Source organism: Ictalurus punctatus, chromosome 8 (assembly GCF_001660625.3).
Source record: "Ictalurus punctatus breed USDA103 chromosome 8, Coco_2.0, whole genome shotgun sequence".
Taxonomy (NCBI): Eukaryota; Metazoa; Chordata; class Actinopteri; order Siluriformes; family Ictaluridae; genus Ictalurus; species Ictalurus punctatus.
Genome location: NC_030423.2, coordinates 6898903 through 6913911, shown reverse-complemented (window position 1 = coordinate 6913911; position 15009 = coordinate 6898903). Strand labels below are relative to the sequence as shown.

The following is a 15009-nucleotide window of genomic DNA, read 5'->3' as shown; positions in this document are numbered from 1 at the left end:
TTTTGATTATCTTTGCTGTCTCTTCTAGTTTGTTGAGTCACATCCATGAAAAAAGCATCAGTTATCAGTTAAATTTATCGTGCCTTTCCTGAGCTCAAGGGCACTGTGCAGAGTATACCAAAAAGTACATATACTAGTTGACTTGGGCAGTTATGTACATAACTGTTTTCTGCACAAGTTGAACACAAAGCTTAAACACATTAGCTTGGGGAGCATGGGCTTTTAATAAAGCTTTAAATAATAAGAAGTATCATCTCTAACATATTCTTCCATGATTCCCTTTTAGTATCATCTCTAATCTGAAGTAATCTTGAGCAGTTCCCCTATGGTAACTGAATATTAAGCACTGGGAATTTGAATGAAACTCTTTACAGTAACATTGCTGATATAATGGCACAAATGCAGCTTTAAGTTAGGAGTAGTTAATTCCTCTGCATTCAGCTGTTGCCACAGTGATGCATGATTAATACACTGGAATCACATGCAAAAGAACCTGTGCATTTTAAAAGGCATTTATTATGAATGTTCCTTAGTCCACCTCCATGTGAAAGACCATAAAGTGCAAGTGTTAATCACATTAAAATTGTAGTATTGGAAACCAGGAGAGAAGCATTCAAATATCAGTAAAATACTAATTTGGCTGATTTACAAGAACAGCCCTTGTAATTTGCTGGTACTGTTGCAGCCTAGATTAAAAAGTGTAAAAGGTACAATATGAATAGCACCACTTTGTGTTATGGTTTCCAGAAGGTTTTTACACAGACAACAAAAGCATTACAAATAAGTGATAAAACCGCAGTCATTGCCTCCTGAAGGGACAATTTATAAGTAAATGCAAAAGCTCAAGTTCATGTGATTTTGCACAACTCTCCTTGCTATGCTCATTAAACAACATGGTAAATGGTCTGCACTTATATAGCACTTTTTAAACCTTAATGGTTCCAAAGCGCTTTACACCATGTCTCATTCACCCATACCAATGGTAGCAGAGCTGCCATGCAGGGCACTAACTTGCCATCGGGAGTAACTTGGGGTTCAGTGACTTGCCCAAGGACACTAACATGTGGGCCAGGAATCGAACCACCAACCCTACTATTATAAGACAACCCGCTCTACCACCTGATCCACAGCTGCAACATACTACACTTACTATCCCATCTCTAACAACAGCCTACACTTTCAATGATTCCCCTACTTCCATGGCCAATATGTTCTGCAACACTTACACTGACCAGCCATAACATTAAAACCACCTATTGTGCAAGTCTCCCTTGTGCTGCCAAAACAGGTTTGACCTGCTGAGGCATAGGCTCCACAAGCCCTCTGAAGGTGTGCTGTGGTATCTGGCACCAAGACCAGCAACTCCTGGAAGTTGTGAGATGGGGCCCGATGCTCAATCAATTGAGATCTGGGAAAGTTGGAGGCCAAGTCAACACTTTGAACCCTTTGTCATGTTCCTCAAACCATTCCTGAACAATTTTTGCAGTGTGGCAGGGCACATGATCTTAATGAAAGAGGCCACTGCCATTAGAAAAAAGTTAAGGAAAACGCTAAGACCCAAGCTTTCCCAGCAGAACATTTCCCAGAGAATCAAACGGTCTCTGCCAGCTTGCCTTTTCCCTATAGTGCATCTTGGTGCCATCTTTAAATTAGTAGTTATCAAACCCCTTATTGAAAAACCTGACCTTGACCCCTCTCAACTGTCCAGCTATAGACCTATATCAAATCTCCCCTTAATCTCCAAGATCTTAGAAAAGGTTGTAGCACAGCACTTATGCTCATACTTGCATAGGAATAACATTCATGAAATGTATCGTCAGAATTTAGACCTCATCATAGCACAGAGACAGCGTTAGTTAAAGTACTAAACGACCTCTGATCAGGGTTGTGTCTTGCTGCTTCTGTTACTTGACCTTAGTGCAGCTTTTGATACTATTGACCATACTATTCTCGATAGATTAGTAAATGTTGTTGGCATAAAGGGAACAGTCCTCTACTGGCTCAGGTCTTATTTGACCGATCATTATCAGTTTGTAGATGTAAATGTAGACTTCTCCATGCATACCGAGGTTAATATTGGTGTTCCACAAGGTTCTGTTTTAGGCCCACTGCTTTTTTACTTCATATATGCTACCTCTAGGTCAAATTATTCATAAACATGGAATTAGCTTCCACTGTTATGCTGATGATACACAGTTGTATGTTTCAGCAAAGACAGAGGACAGACAGCAGCTTAATAAAGTTGAGGAATGTGTAAAGGACATTAAACGTTGGATGCTAACTAACTTCCTTTTACTTAATTCTGATAAGACAGAAGTACTTGTATTAGGATCACATGTAGCTAGAAGTAAGCTTTCTGATCACATAGTAACTCCGGATGGACTTTGTTTCATCATGTACAGCAGTAAAAGACCTTGGTGTGATTATTGACTCCAGTTTATCATTTGATGCTCATGTAGATAATATTACTAGGATAGCCTTCTTTCATCTCAGAAATATTTCTAAGATAAGAAATATATTGTCACTACATGATGCAGAAATATTAGTTCATGCTTTCATCACCTCTAGACTAGATTACTGTAATGTAAAACTCCAGTTAGTCCAGAATGCAGCTGCTAGAGTCCTAACTAGAACCAGAAGATACGAGCACATCACCCCAATCTTATCAACACTGCATTGGCTCCCAGTGAAATGTCGCATTGATTATAAAATACTATTATTAACCTATAAAGCACTAAATGGTCTCGCGCCACAGTATCTAAGGGACCTTTTGGTTTTTTATGATCAGCCACGCCTACTTAGATCAAAAGATGCAGGCTAGTTGACAGTACCTCGAATAGCGAAGGCCACAGCAGGGGGAAGAGCTTTCTCTTATAGAGCCCCACAGTTATGGAAACAGTTTACCAAATTCGGGTGTCAGACATAGTCCCAGTGTTTATGTCTAGGCTTAAAACGTATTTGTTTACTCGAGCTTACCATGACTAGACTTTCTGTTACTCTAAGCACAGTCCTTATAATCTTTTCTCTCCCTCTCTCCTCCTGTTGAGCCACACACGATTTTATGGAGATACTAGAGATCCTTATCCTTTCTGCTCTCTGCTCTGGCTGGAGCTCTCATCTACTCCAATTCCAGATTGCTGGGTCTACGGCTAAGGCCAAACAGACTTCATATAAACACTATTTCACACTATCTGTTGTTACTCAGATGAGGATGGGTTCCCTTCTGAGTCTGGTTTCTCTCAAGGTTTCTTTCTCTTAACATCTTAGGGAGTTTTTCCTTTCCACCGTCGCCACCGGCTTGCTCAATTGGGATAAATTTGCACTTTTAATATCTGTATACCGTGTTTATATATTTCTTTAAAACTGCTTTGAGACAATGTCCATTGTAAAAAGCACTACACAAATAAAATTGAATTGAATTGAATCTCCTCCCCAGTTTAGCGATACTCACACACCTGGCCATCCACATGATGTGAAAGACGACTTGATTCATCAGACCAACTTCTTCCATTGCTCCAGGGTCCAGTTCTAATGCTCATGTGCCCATTGTAGGCACTTTTGGCAGTGGACAGGGGTCAGCATGGTCACTCTGACCCACAGCCCCATATGCAGCAAGCTGTGTTGCACTGTGTGCTCTGACACCTCTCTATCATAGCCAGCAATAACTTTTTCAGCAATTTGTGCTACAGTAGCTCTTCTGTGGGATTGAACCAGACAGTCTAGCCTTTTCTCCCCATGTGCATCAATGAGCCTTGGGCATCCATGTTCTGGTTGCTGGTTAACCAGCTGTCCTGCTTTGGACCGCTTTAGGTACAAACTAACCACTGCATACACATTATGCAATATACAATTAACACCCCACAAAACCGGCAATTTTGGAGATGCTCTAACCCAGTCGTCTAGCCATCACAATTTTGGCCTTGTTAAAGTTGCACATATCCTTACACTTGCCCATTTTTCGTGTTTGACAGGTGCCATTGTAACAAGATAATCAATATTATTCACTTCACCTGTCAGTGGTTTTAAGATTATGGCTAATTAGCCTGTGAAGAGTTAACTGTGTTACAAGACTACCCCACAAGGTAAACTGTATCCATGTTCCTGTCACCTAATTATGTTAATGCAATATGATAATGTTCAGATTGGGTACAATATACCGTAAAAATAAGTGGAACAAGAGTGGTTTATTTGGATGTATCACATACCTCCACCATAGTCATATTCCCCAAAGTAGTATACTATGACATTTTTTTAATGATTTAAAGAAAATGACATTTGTATATGTACCTCATGGTTCCCCCTCCCCCAAAAAGAGCATCTGATTCCTCTGATGTAATCCTGTAAATACTGTCAATTATACAGAGACAAGGCAGTTTTATAAAATGTGCAGTTTTATGTTCAAATGAGGAATGGGGGCAGGTTCTTGTGTTCACTTGAACACACATAAAAAAGAAAAAAAAAAAAAACAGTCCAGGACATCTTCAGCACTTCCCTTTTTTAGATTCCCATTCCTGAAACAAAAAGGCACATATTTATTGTTTTTTAATCATAAAGAAAAACAACAAACTTATTAGATCTGCAATTTTATTACACATTCTTTATGATGATACAAATTGGAGACTTATATGTGGATTCTGACAGAATAAGCTTCTACTGATTAATTACGGACATTAAAATCCAGTTGGACTGTTAACTATTATCCCACTGACAGATTCAATACACTGCATATTTGCATTGTTTGTTCAGTATAGATAAATCACAGTACAGATACCAGTTTTGTTTTTTTAGCATGTGTCTGTTTACCTTGGCTTTCTGCATAACATTTCCCTTTGTAGACGCACAGATGGACAGGGGGCGCTTTCGCATTTCAGAGGCACAGTTGACTGGAATTACTGACTCAATGTATGGTACCTCACTTCTCCGAGTCTTCTATAAAATTGGGAATTAGAGCAATTAAATTTGACATAAATTTGAAGGTAGTGCAATTTAGACAACATGTGTGTTTTTGTACCTTGCCTAATGGTTTGGTCTCTACAGGTGCCCCTAAAGTTCCTCCAGCCAGAGATTTCTTCAGATTCTCTTTAACCTGAGTAAGTTTGAGCTCCAACTCCACACATTCACCTTCCTTTATCTGGCAGCTCTCCTCCAGTTGGGTCACACACTCCTCAAGTGCCAGCCACTGTTTATCTGGACCAAACACACCATTATTGTTACACATCCCACAGTAAGATAAAGCATTAACACAAGAAATGTGCATAAAATGACACTACATTGTATGCACTCAGATGGTCTCATTCTGTTGACAGGATTCATGCTGAATTTAAGATTTTAAGTTTCTGGAAAAATTTTAATCTTAAATTTAATCTTAAACTCCTGTCAACAGAATGAGACTGAGTCTCACCCCAGCTAAATCAGTGGAAATAAAGCCCTGTAACATCTGCTGTTGTCTACAACATATTTTCTTGGATCACTTGCTTTACAAGTATACTTTGGAGAGCACTGTAAGCTACATATTCAGTTCTTAGGAATCAGGAAAAACGCACAGTATTTTTTAAAATTTGACAGTACTGTTACTACAGTCCTTCAGAATGTTTCTATTTCATAGAAATTGAGATTCCCCAACTCTGCTTCTATAAATTACTTAATCAGTGAACTATACCGAGCCACAAATACAAGAACTGCACATGTATCGTACGACAGTTGTGATTTGTTGAATCTTATACCTTAAATTAGTTCCTCACCTGTTGCAACCTTCATTCTCTCCTTGGCTTCTCGTTTTTCCTTTCGCAGTAACACCAGTGCATTCCTGACATGGTCTTTCTGTCTCTCCAGTTCCTCTTTCTCCCTCAGGTAGAGGCGTGCATCCTCCTCAGCCCGTGTTTTCCCATACCTTCCATACTGATTTGCATCTGAAATGTAAAAGGTTGTAAAGAACTGTGGGAAGATGGAAGAATGACAATGCTATTAACACCCTCATCAAGGACACAGCAAAGGCAGAGTGGAGAGAGCTATACATCAAAGTCAAACGCCCTATAAAGCTCAGGTTGCATCATTTGCTTGGGCCATGCTGGAGAGGCCTTTGAAGTGGCAATGTGGGAACTCTCTCTGACTGCTCTAAAAACTGGTGAGAACAAGAAGCTTTAAGTATGCTTGTTATAATTCCCTAGGGGTTCAGGCATCTTTGCCCTTGATTGCACCCTCTAAGTTATCACCCCTTATTGACCATGAGGGAGAGCTGAAACGTCCAGAGACATACAACAGTACTTTTATAACACAGGAAATTATACAATATATAATATAGAACAGCTAACCAAAAGAATCAGTGAGAATGTGAACTCACAAATTTCAAAATAGCAATACAGAACACAGATCCCTTTGAAAGTATTGGAACAGCAAGGGCAATTCTATTGTTTTCACCATCATTGAAGACAGTTGGGTTTGAGATAAAAAGATCAATATGAGACAACAGATCAGAATTTCAGCTTTCATTTCCTCACATTTATATCTAGATGTATTAAACGCCGTAGAACATGGCACCTTTTGTTTTAACCCACTCGTTTTTTTCAAGTGATCAAAAAATACTGGAACGTGTGACTGATAGGTGTTTCTTACTGTCAAATTGACTGTTTAAAGTGTTAATAGCTCTGAGTGGCTACTCTTGTTTTGAGCCCCATGTTTCACCTGTGAAGACTGCATTTGTTGTTAAAAAGGATACACCCACATGGAGAACAGATGGTCTATGGGAGAAAAGCAAGCCATTTTGAAGCTGAGAAAAGAGGGAAAATAAATCAGAGCCATTGCACAAACATTGGGCATAGCATGCAACAATTTGGAATACCCTGAAAAAAAAAAGAAATCATTGGTATTCTAACAACCAAACATGTAACAGGTCAGCCAAGGATAACAACAGCAGTTGATGACAGAAACATTGTGATTGTTGTGAAAAACCCCCAAAAACTACAGTTAGTGACATCACCAACAACCTTCACAGGGGTGAAGGTATCACAATCCACCATTTGAAGTAGACTTCAAGTGCAGAAACATAGATGCCATACCACAAGATGCAAACCACTCATGAGCACTAAGGCCAGATTGGAATTCACAAAGAATCTCTACAAAAGTGATGGAAAGTCCAAAGTGTGGAGAAAGAATGGATCTGCTCATGATCCTAAACATAGAAGCTCATCAGTCAAGCATGGTGGACGTAGTCATGGCTTGGGCTTGCATGGCTGCTTCTAGAATGGGCCCACTAATCTTTATTGATTATGTAAGTCATGATGGTAGCAGCAGAATGACTTTAGACGTCGACAAAAACAACACGTCTTCCAATTTACAGATAAATGTATAAATTTAATAGGGAGGAAATTCATCATGCAGCAAGATAATGACCCAAACACAGGTTTTACACTGGCCAAGTCAATCACCAGACCATAACCCAGTTCAGCATGCATTTCACCTCCTGGAGACTGAAGGGAGAAACCCCCCAAAACAAACAACTGAAAGAGGTTGCAGTACAAGCCTGGAAAAGCAACACAAAAGAAAAATGTAACAGTTTGGTGATGTCCATGGGTCACCCACCAGCGTGATGCAGTTATTGCAAGCAAGGGATGTGCAACCAAATATTAAGTGTTATTTACTTTAATTTACTTTCTATCTGTTCCTATATTTTTGCTCACCTAAAAATTGGGTTGTCTGTCACCAAAGATGCCATGTTTTAAACTGTTTAACACATCTATATGTAAATATCAGGAAATGAAAGCTGAAATTCTGATCCATCATGTTTTGATCTCAAACACAAATGTCTTCAATGTGTAGCAAAAACAATAGAATTGACCTCACTGTTCCAATACTCTCAGAGGGTAATGTAGATAGTTGGTATGACTCACTAGAGCCATGGCGCTTAACGGTGACCTGAGGCTTGGCCATACTTCTGTCACTACTAGCTGACCGGCGCTTTACTAGATACCCATTCTTCAGCCTCTCATTCTCCTGCTGTATGACAAAACAGAAAAAGAAGATGGTAAATGGTTGTGATTGTAAATGGATCCAAGAACAGTTTTTGGTGGTGTGAAAAATTAGGAAGGGGCCATTTCTGTTAAACGGTTCAGCAGCCATCACATGCATACACATGTATAGGGGAGGTTGAGGGCACATAAAATGTCTGTTTTATCTTCTTTTCATATTAATCTGATTTCTTTTTCTTGTCTTGTTTTAAGAAGTAACTTGATCCATATATTGATATGGATGCCTGAGCTGGGCTGTGATGGTTGGATGTGACAGGGACAGATGGTCTAACCCTTCATTGCTCAGCACACACTTCAGAGGGAAGCCTCTGTCTAGGAGGATCATGCTCAATATTAGACCTACAAAGGAGATGTACCTGACAGGAAAGATAATACATAACAATTAGGATGGAAGTGAGTATGGATAGATATTTGATTGTTGATGCTTTTCACACACCTCTGTTTCCTCATAAGGGACCTCATCATAAGTCCTTGACTCTGTGGAGGTAGCCCATCTGAAGAGAAAAGAAAAATTAACCACTCAATGAATGACAGATTCAAACACATCAGTAGTAATTCAATTCTATTAACTTGCTTTTTGGTTACTCACAGAAAAGAATAACGAGCAGCTGAACGAATACTGGTGATGGTCTCCACATCCACATAGTCATAGTGCAAGCACTCTGGATCAGTAGAAGAACCAGTTTCTGCCAAAAGAACTCCAAGCCAACAGCCCATTTCTTCGGAGCAGCTTGCCTGACACACAATAAATGAATGAGACATGAGAAATGCACCACAGATATGACTCTGAAATGCACTGTAAGTGAATTATTTGATAGTGTACTACTTAATATTGTGTGGTGTAATGATTTGATAATTCTTAGATTGAAAGTGATCAAATGAGGTTCAAATAAAAGTATTTGCAAATTTTGCCTCCAGAAACCCTCTGTACCTCTAACGCTGCCACCTCAGTGCCACCTCTTAGTATTTTGAGGGCGAAAGGGTGCTTGGGCCCAAGCCCTGGCACCACTTCACAACCACGTAGGACAATGGAGGTGTGTGGACTCCGCCACCCATCAACTTTCTCATTATGAAGGTGGAGTGAGCCGCATCTTACACGGCACCACTGTTCCTTCCAGCTCTGGTTCACCAAAACACTCAGATAACCTACCAGAAACATCACAGATGTGTATACAAACAGATCTGTAAATGGTTTTATACATTACTATTCTTTGCTTACTCAAGGTAGTCTGTTGATTTATTAATTGACTGAATGGCATTCCCTCAAAAACTCCACTGCCAGTCCTCTTTAAGGTCTTTTAGAATGAGCTGCTGCCATTCAACAACTTTTACATTGAGTAGTATTTAAAAAAAATTTTTTTTTGCACAATTGTCTTTTATTTCTACAGGTTACATGTGTATTTGCATACTCAGACATAGTACCTAAAAAGAAAACGCTGATATGCGCAAGATAATCCCTTGTTATCCAAGGTCAAGCAAGTGTGGCTGCTTGAATGATAACTAAAGAAAATTGGAGAGCTAGTAATACAGCAGACAGTGATAGTGTATCAAGAACAACTGAGTCTTACCACAACGAGGGTTCTCGTCAAGAGATGATGTTCGTGTATATCCAGGTAGAGGTGGCTTCCTTTTGGAAAAGCTAATGATCCTATTGATCTTGCGCCCAGCTGCTCTGCTCATTGTACCTGTTAATTCTGACAGAGCAACCCGCTTAGGCTTACCTAAATAAATATACACGGAAATGTTATCAAAGAGTAAAAATTTAATGACACTGTACAGGAATTATAACATATGCAGAGCCCTCAATGGGCAAAATGAGAGACACACAGCTGAATGAATGCCATTCTGAGCTTCAATATAATCTATTTTATCTAATTATGTAAATGCAGAATTTAAAAACTGAAATGATAGAAGTTGGCTTTAAATGCAGAGTTTTTAAAGTAAGAGCAACTTACCATTCTCCCGGCTGTCTCGGCTACTTTCTCCACTAGGCATGCTATCCGAATCTGATGCATGTTTCTCACCAGACAATCTCTAGAAGACAGTCATTTTAAATACACACTACTTAAACTGGTAGTATATCTTAAAACTGTATAGTTTTACATTTCGTTTATTTTAAATTGTGGTTTAATTAGTATTGACGTTTTATTCTAACAGTAAAATAATTCAGTGTTCTTCATTGACAAACATCTTGAAGAACCTGTAATAATGCTGAAAAGCCAATAAACAAACAAACAAACAACTACACTCATCAGGAACCAGCACAAGCAATCTCAAATGTCTCATCTCAATGTGTCCAGACAAATGTTCTTTGCCTTAGAGAGAGACAGTGAAAAAATACATTGCTCAAAGCTCCAGTAGTGAGTCAGCAGCAGAATTTGTTTATTCAGATGCAAAATAATAGACCTAGCTTCTAGGGTTGCTCTGATCAGGATTTTTGCAACCAATACCGATTTCTTGTCATCATGATCAGTCTATAACAATCACAATCCTTCAAGCTTTATATAAGTAATATGTAAGCTTTCTATTGACCGTCACTGTTAACCTTTTTTTCTGCAGATAAAATAATACCACAGATATTGCCTTGGTTATATTATTTACAATAATGTTGTAGATTGTTGTTTTAATTGAGAATCACATAAATAAGCACAACAAATATCCACTTTAACAGGCCTTTAAAAATACGGCAAAAGGCAAATTTTTCAGTGTTTTATGAGAACTTGGAATAATTCCACACTAGTGATGACATGACTGCAGTGCTAAAGTTTAACGTCATCATGAGTTTTGTGTCCTCACATGTTTTACATCATCAAATTGCAATCAGTTCATGAGATTGGCCAAATTTAGAGACTACCGATTGAGTCATAGAATGTGATTATCAACCGATACTGATTGGCGGCCAATCGATCAGAGCATCAATACTAGCTTCCATATTTTATGACAGTTTATCCCTCAGTGTTAAATCAGACTAAATGTGCTCTGCTTCCTCCTACACTCTCAAACATACATAGGGACACAAACACATAATTCTGCCACCTGCATTAACTCTTTTGGAACATGTTATTTTCAGCTGTCTGAGAACAATTTACTACTGTTTACTACAATTTACTATGTGTAAGCATATGGTTAGAGTGTTCTGAGCAGTTAGCCTTCCAGCCACTTTCACTCTGCACACATACACACAATATTAACAGTAGAGACCTAACTGGACACATTCTTATATATCTAGGGCATAGGTTAAAATGTTGCATATTAGATGTAATATTACAAAGAAAATTATTCACCTGCTATAAACAAGAGTAGATCTTATAGAGAAAAACTGTTTATTAGCATGGTGGTTTCATTGTAAAGCTCAGATAAATAACTCTTATAAATAACTCTTGTTTGATGTTCTTTGGGTGTGGATGTCAGCCAGGACTGTGAAAGAATTTGAATATACATTGTATACACTAAAAGCCACATCAAAGCTTATTGAAGTACACTAGTTTACCTTGTCCAAGTCTTTTTCTGGCTCTTTTTCTCTTTTTCGGGGGATCATGGGAGATGCTGAGATGTCCAGTGTAGTCCCCAGACTGTTTACTTCACGCACCACCTAGTACCCCACACAGAGAAACAAGCACATCAGCAGTTTCAGCATATGAATAGATTTGGCTACATAGGAGGTGTCTCCACCAAAAGAATTCTTTCTTGTGCAATATTATTTCTGGCATGCACTCAGCATATTAAACTGTATGTGTATTCTTAACAGACAGTTAAGCACAGTTCTGGTTGTATGACCTGAAAAGGCCTTTTAATTTGACGAGGAGAAAAACATGTTTACCTTGAGCCATTTATCTGCCTGCTCTTTGCTCTGTACAGCCAACACCAGAGCCTCTCCACCTGGCAGAGAGAAGCGAAGCTCGTGCTTCTTCTTCCTCCCATCCTTAGGCACATATATGACATTGCACAGATTAAGCGGCAGGTCCATGTAGGGAGACTGGTCTTTGGAGCTTTTGTAGCACTAGAAAGAGAAACCAACAATGTAACAGTTCAATAAATTGCTGAATGCATACAAAGCAGTATCCAACACAAAGACATGCCAAAAATGCTGGGATAGCTAATAATGGAAGGTCACAGGTTTGGTGGAAACCAACACGTCACTGTGCAAAGCTCAACATGGCCCACCTGAAGTCTGTTCTCACGGATGACCGTGAGTTGTTTGGCCCACTGACCAAATCGCTTCTTCTTCAGCAGGAAGGCACAGATACGGCAATCCCTCACTGGGGCCATGGAGTTCTCCTCTGAGGGCCACTTGTGGGTTAAATGCTGACCCCTTTCCTCCTCTTCCTCATCATATGACTCATAGGAACTACTCAGAGCATCTGAATCATTATCTGGAGATCAAATATGTATAATCAGAAAATAAACTACTATCGATTAAAACATCTGCCAAGCTTACGAGTGTAAATGTAGTCTTGTGGGAACACATGTCTGGAGCGAGTGGTAAGATGGCTCATTAGCTCATTAGCTTAAAGCGTGAGCGGGAATATAGTGGTGAAGAAAATTCAGTTTAACATTTCTAAGCCAATCCTGTGCACAGTGAAGGCATATCCCAGTGTAGGGTAGGCTTGTCTGAAAATGTTGCTTGTAAACATTTTCTGACCAACAGGAAGGTTTGGCTTACCATGGATGTAAGCCATTGCTGAAAGGTCACCACATAAGTTACCAGTTAAGCTCTTATCTTTGTAGAGGACAAATTACATTCAGTAAAACAAGTGTTATTTTAAAGAAATAATTTGAAGACACCTCTGGATGGTAAAATTGGGGTGGGTTTTAGGTCTATTATAGCAATTTTTATGATAATTTCTGCTGGAATTTGAAAGATTGTTTCCAGACATGTAGCTCTTATATATCACATCTGGCTCTGCCAGATTAATGTGAATGTAACAACCAAACAGGCTAAATGTGCTGCACAAAGCAGTGTTCTGTGTTCTCTTAGGGAATAGATTTGTTTTACTGAGAGGGAGATGCATCTACAGGTAATGCACAATTACAAGAGTTTTTGCGCCGCCTGTTCATGCTGACATTTGGACAGTTATTGTTTGTGTCTTCATAGTATCCATCCCCAATGGAGTTAGGAGGACTGGAGCTACCTAGAGGTCAGAGGAGTAAAGTATTTAAAAGTTAAAGTCAAAATAAGGGCATAAAATGGTATACTGTGCATATTACTGGTTCATAAATATAATCCGAAATAACTACCTAGACTCATTTAGTTTACGCATTCTTTAAGAAAACTACATGACAAACCATATGACTGAATGTTTATTTCATTTAAGCAATAATTCTGGTGATGCAAAACTCACTGCGGCTGGTTATGTACTCTGGCACAGTACCAGGGCTGAGTGGCACAGCCTCCTCATAGTAGTCCTCTGGAGGTGGGGTGGTGGGAAGTGGAGGTGCTGAATCTGGTGTAATCTAGTCAAAAACAAGGAGCAATAAAATATTCAACCAAAAGCTGTGGCCCCACATAACTCAAATCACCCTCTTTCATAAGTTTTTGTGTAACATTTTGAGGTACATCTGCTGTGAAGAAAGTGCTGTTTGATGATTATTAGTACCACTATGCCTCTTACAATGGACTACCCCTTCTGAAAAGGCTTACTTAGTTTTGTATTTTATCAAACCACAATAATCCTTTTTAAAGAAATGCTAGAATAGAAAATAAATAGAATAAATTGGATATGTATGCAAACATAAATATGTAAACAGAATAAAGTGCAATTTGTGATATTTTATAATTTCAAATTAACAGCTTGTGTGTATGAAACTTCCCCTGGAGAGAGAGAGAGAGAGAGAGAGAAAAACACAGTACAGGACGTTTTTCTGCAGGGTAATACATGGTTACAGAACACCTGTAGACCACTGTGGACCAATGCCCCTTTCAGAACAAGATTTCAAGAATTGTACATTATGTACTGCTATCTTCATTTCTGTATTGATTTTGATACATGTTTGGGGTCATTATCCTGTTGAAATGTCAATTACGGTTTTGCAGATGCTTTTCCTTGCATCTCCATTTTATTTCCGCCAAACATACTAATAGTGTCCGTAGCACACGATACGAATATTAGCAGTTTCAATGACACGTTGGTGAAATGCTGCATTCTGTAGTTTGCTCTCAGGAAAGTATGCTCATGTGTCCATTTCTTGTAAATTTTTTAACTCTTCCAAATGTTTTCATTTTTAATCATTTTGTTGTAATTTTTTTTTTACTTTAATCTTATTTTATTACATTTTATTTATTTTAATCTGACTTGTGCATGTCAGCAACCATCTGTCTCTTTGGTGTTAAAAGCTTTCTGAAATGATTTTACAAGTGTGCAACTTCATGTTTTTACCCAAGGAAACAAGATATCAACAACAATAAAGCTCTACAAAAAGTGTTTTTAAATGACAAACTGTTTTGCATTTTTTGAAAATATTTGTTGCTCAAGACAGCTCATGTGTTTTTGAGATACAAATGATATACTTTTATGAAAGCAGCTCTGAATCTTTTTGTTACAGGAAAGGTGAGTAGTTACTCAAACTGTTTGAGTAGAAAATTTTAATTTAAATCATTGTGTGCCAGTTCTCTAGAAGAGTGCCAAATGCTTGGATTAAATGAGAAGGTGGCACCTTACAGGTTTAGATGCAAACTGGTTTGTTTTGAGGCTTTTCTTCTGTTCTTCTACTTCAACTTTCAGCTCACTAAGGTTGCAGTCTGTGGAAGCAATACATACATTTTTTTAGTGCACAATAATGGAATCAACAGGGAATGCTGAGTCAAAACACATCAATGCTAGTCTTATTTACCAAAGTTATCAAAAAGGGCTTCCACAAAGCTAGTGCCATTTCTGCAGACAGAGGTGTTCATGTACATGTATTCTGGTCCAGTGACTAAAAAGGTTTTTTTAAAGTGACAAAAATAACAAAAAACAACCATTAAAATAACCATAGGAGAATACAT

General features: G+C 38.6%; 1 protein-coding gene across 15 annotated transcripts in view; it reads right to left on the bottom strand.

Annotated features, from left to right (window-relative positions):
* Positions 1 to 4165: 4165 nt before the first annotated feature.
* afap1l1a (actin filament associated protein 1-like 1a) overlaps positions 4166 to 15009 on the bottom strand; it is a 50439-nt gene continuing 39595 nt past the window's right edge. For 7 of the 15 annotated variants that reach the window (XM_053682108.1, XM_017474902.3, XM_017474899.3 and 4 more), the window contains 17 exons: positions 14856 to 14939; positions 14684 to 14763; positions 13367 to 13478; positions 13058 to 13156; positions 12189 to 12397; positions 11845 to 12024; positions 11515 to 11616; positions 9980 to 10058; positions 9593 to 9745; positions 8956 to 9170; positions 8614 to 8759; positions 8461 to 8518; positions 7887 to 7992; positions 5742 to 5909; positions 5012 to 5187; positions 4804 to 4929; positions 4166 to 4511 (listed from right to left, as the gene is read on the bottom strand). In XM_053682108.1, coding sequence (XP_053538083.1) covers positions 4482 to 4511; positions 4804 to 4929; positions 5012 to 5187; positions 5742 to 5909; positions 7887 to 7992; positions 8461 to 8518; positions 8614 to 8759; positions 8956 to 9170; positions 9593 to 9745; positions 9980 to 10058; positions 11515 to 11616; positions 11845 to 12024; positions 12189 to 12397; positions 13058 to 13156; positions 13367 to 13478; positions 14684 to 14763; positions 14856 to 14939 — 2123 coding nt within the window. In that variant the 3' untranslated portion in view covers positions 4166 to 4481. Of the gene's footprint in view, positions 4512 to 4803; positions 4930 to 5011; positions 5188 to 5741; positions 5910 to 7886; positions 7993 to 8296; positions 8381 to 8460; positions 8519 to 8613; positions 8760 to 8955; positions 9171 to 9592; positions 9746 to 9979; positions 10059 to 11514; positions 11617 to 11844; positions 12025 to 12188; positions 12398 to 13057; positions 13157 to 13366; positions 13479 to 14683; positions 14764 to 14855; positions 14940 to 15009 lie in introns of those variants that run through there. The other 8 variants (XM_047157102.2, XM_053682109.1, XM_017474909.3 and 5 more) reach the window with 4 other exon arrangements.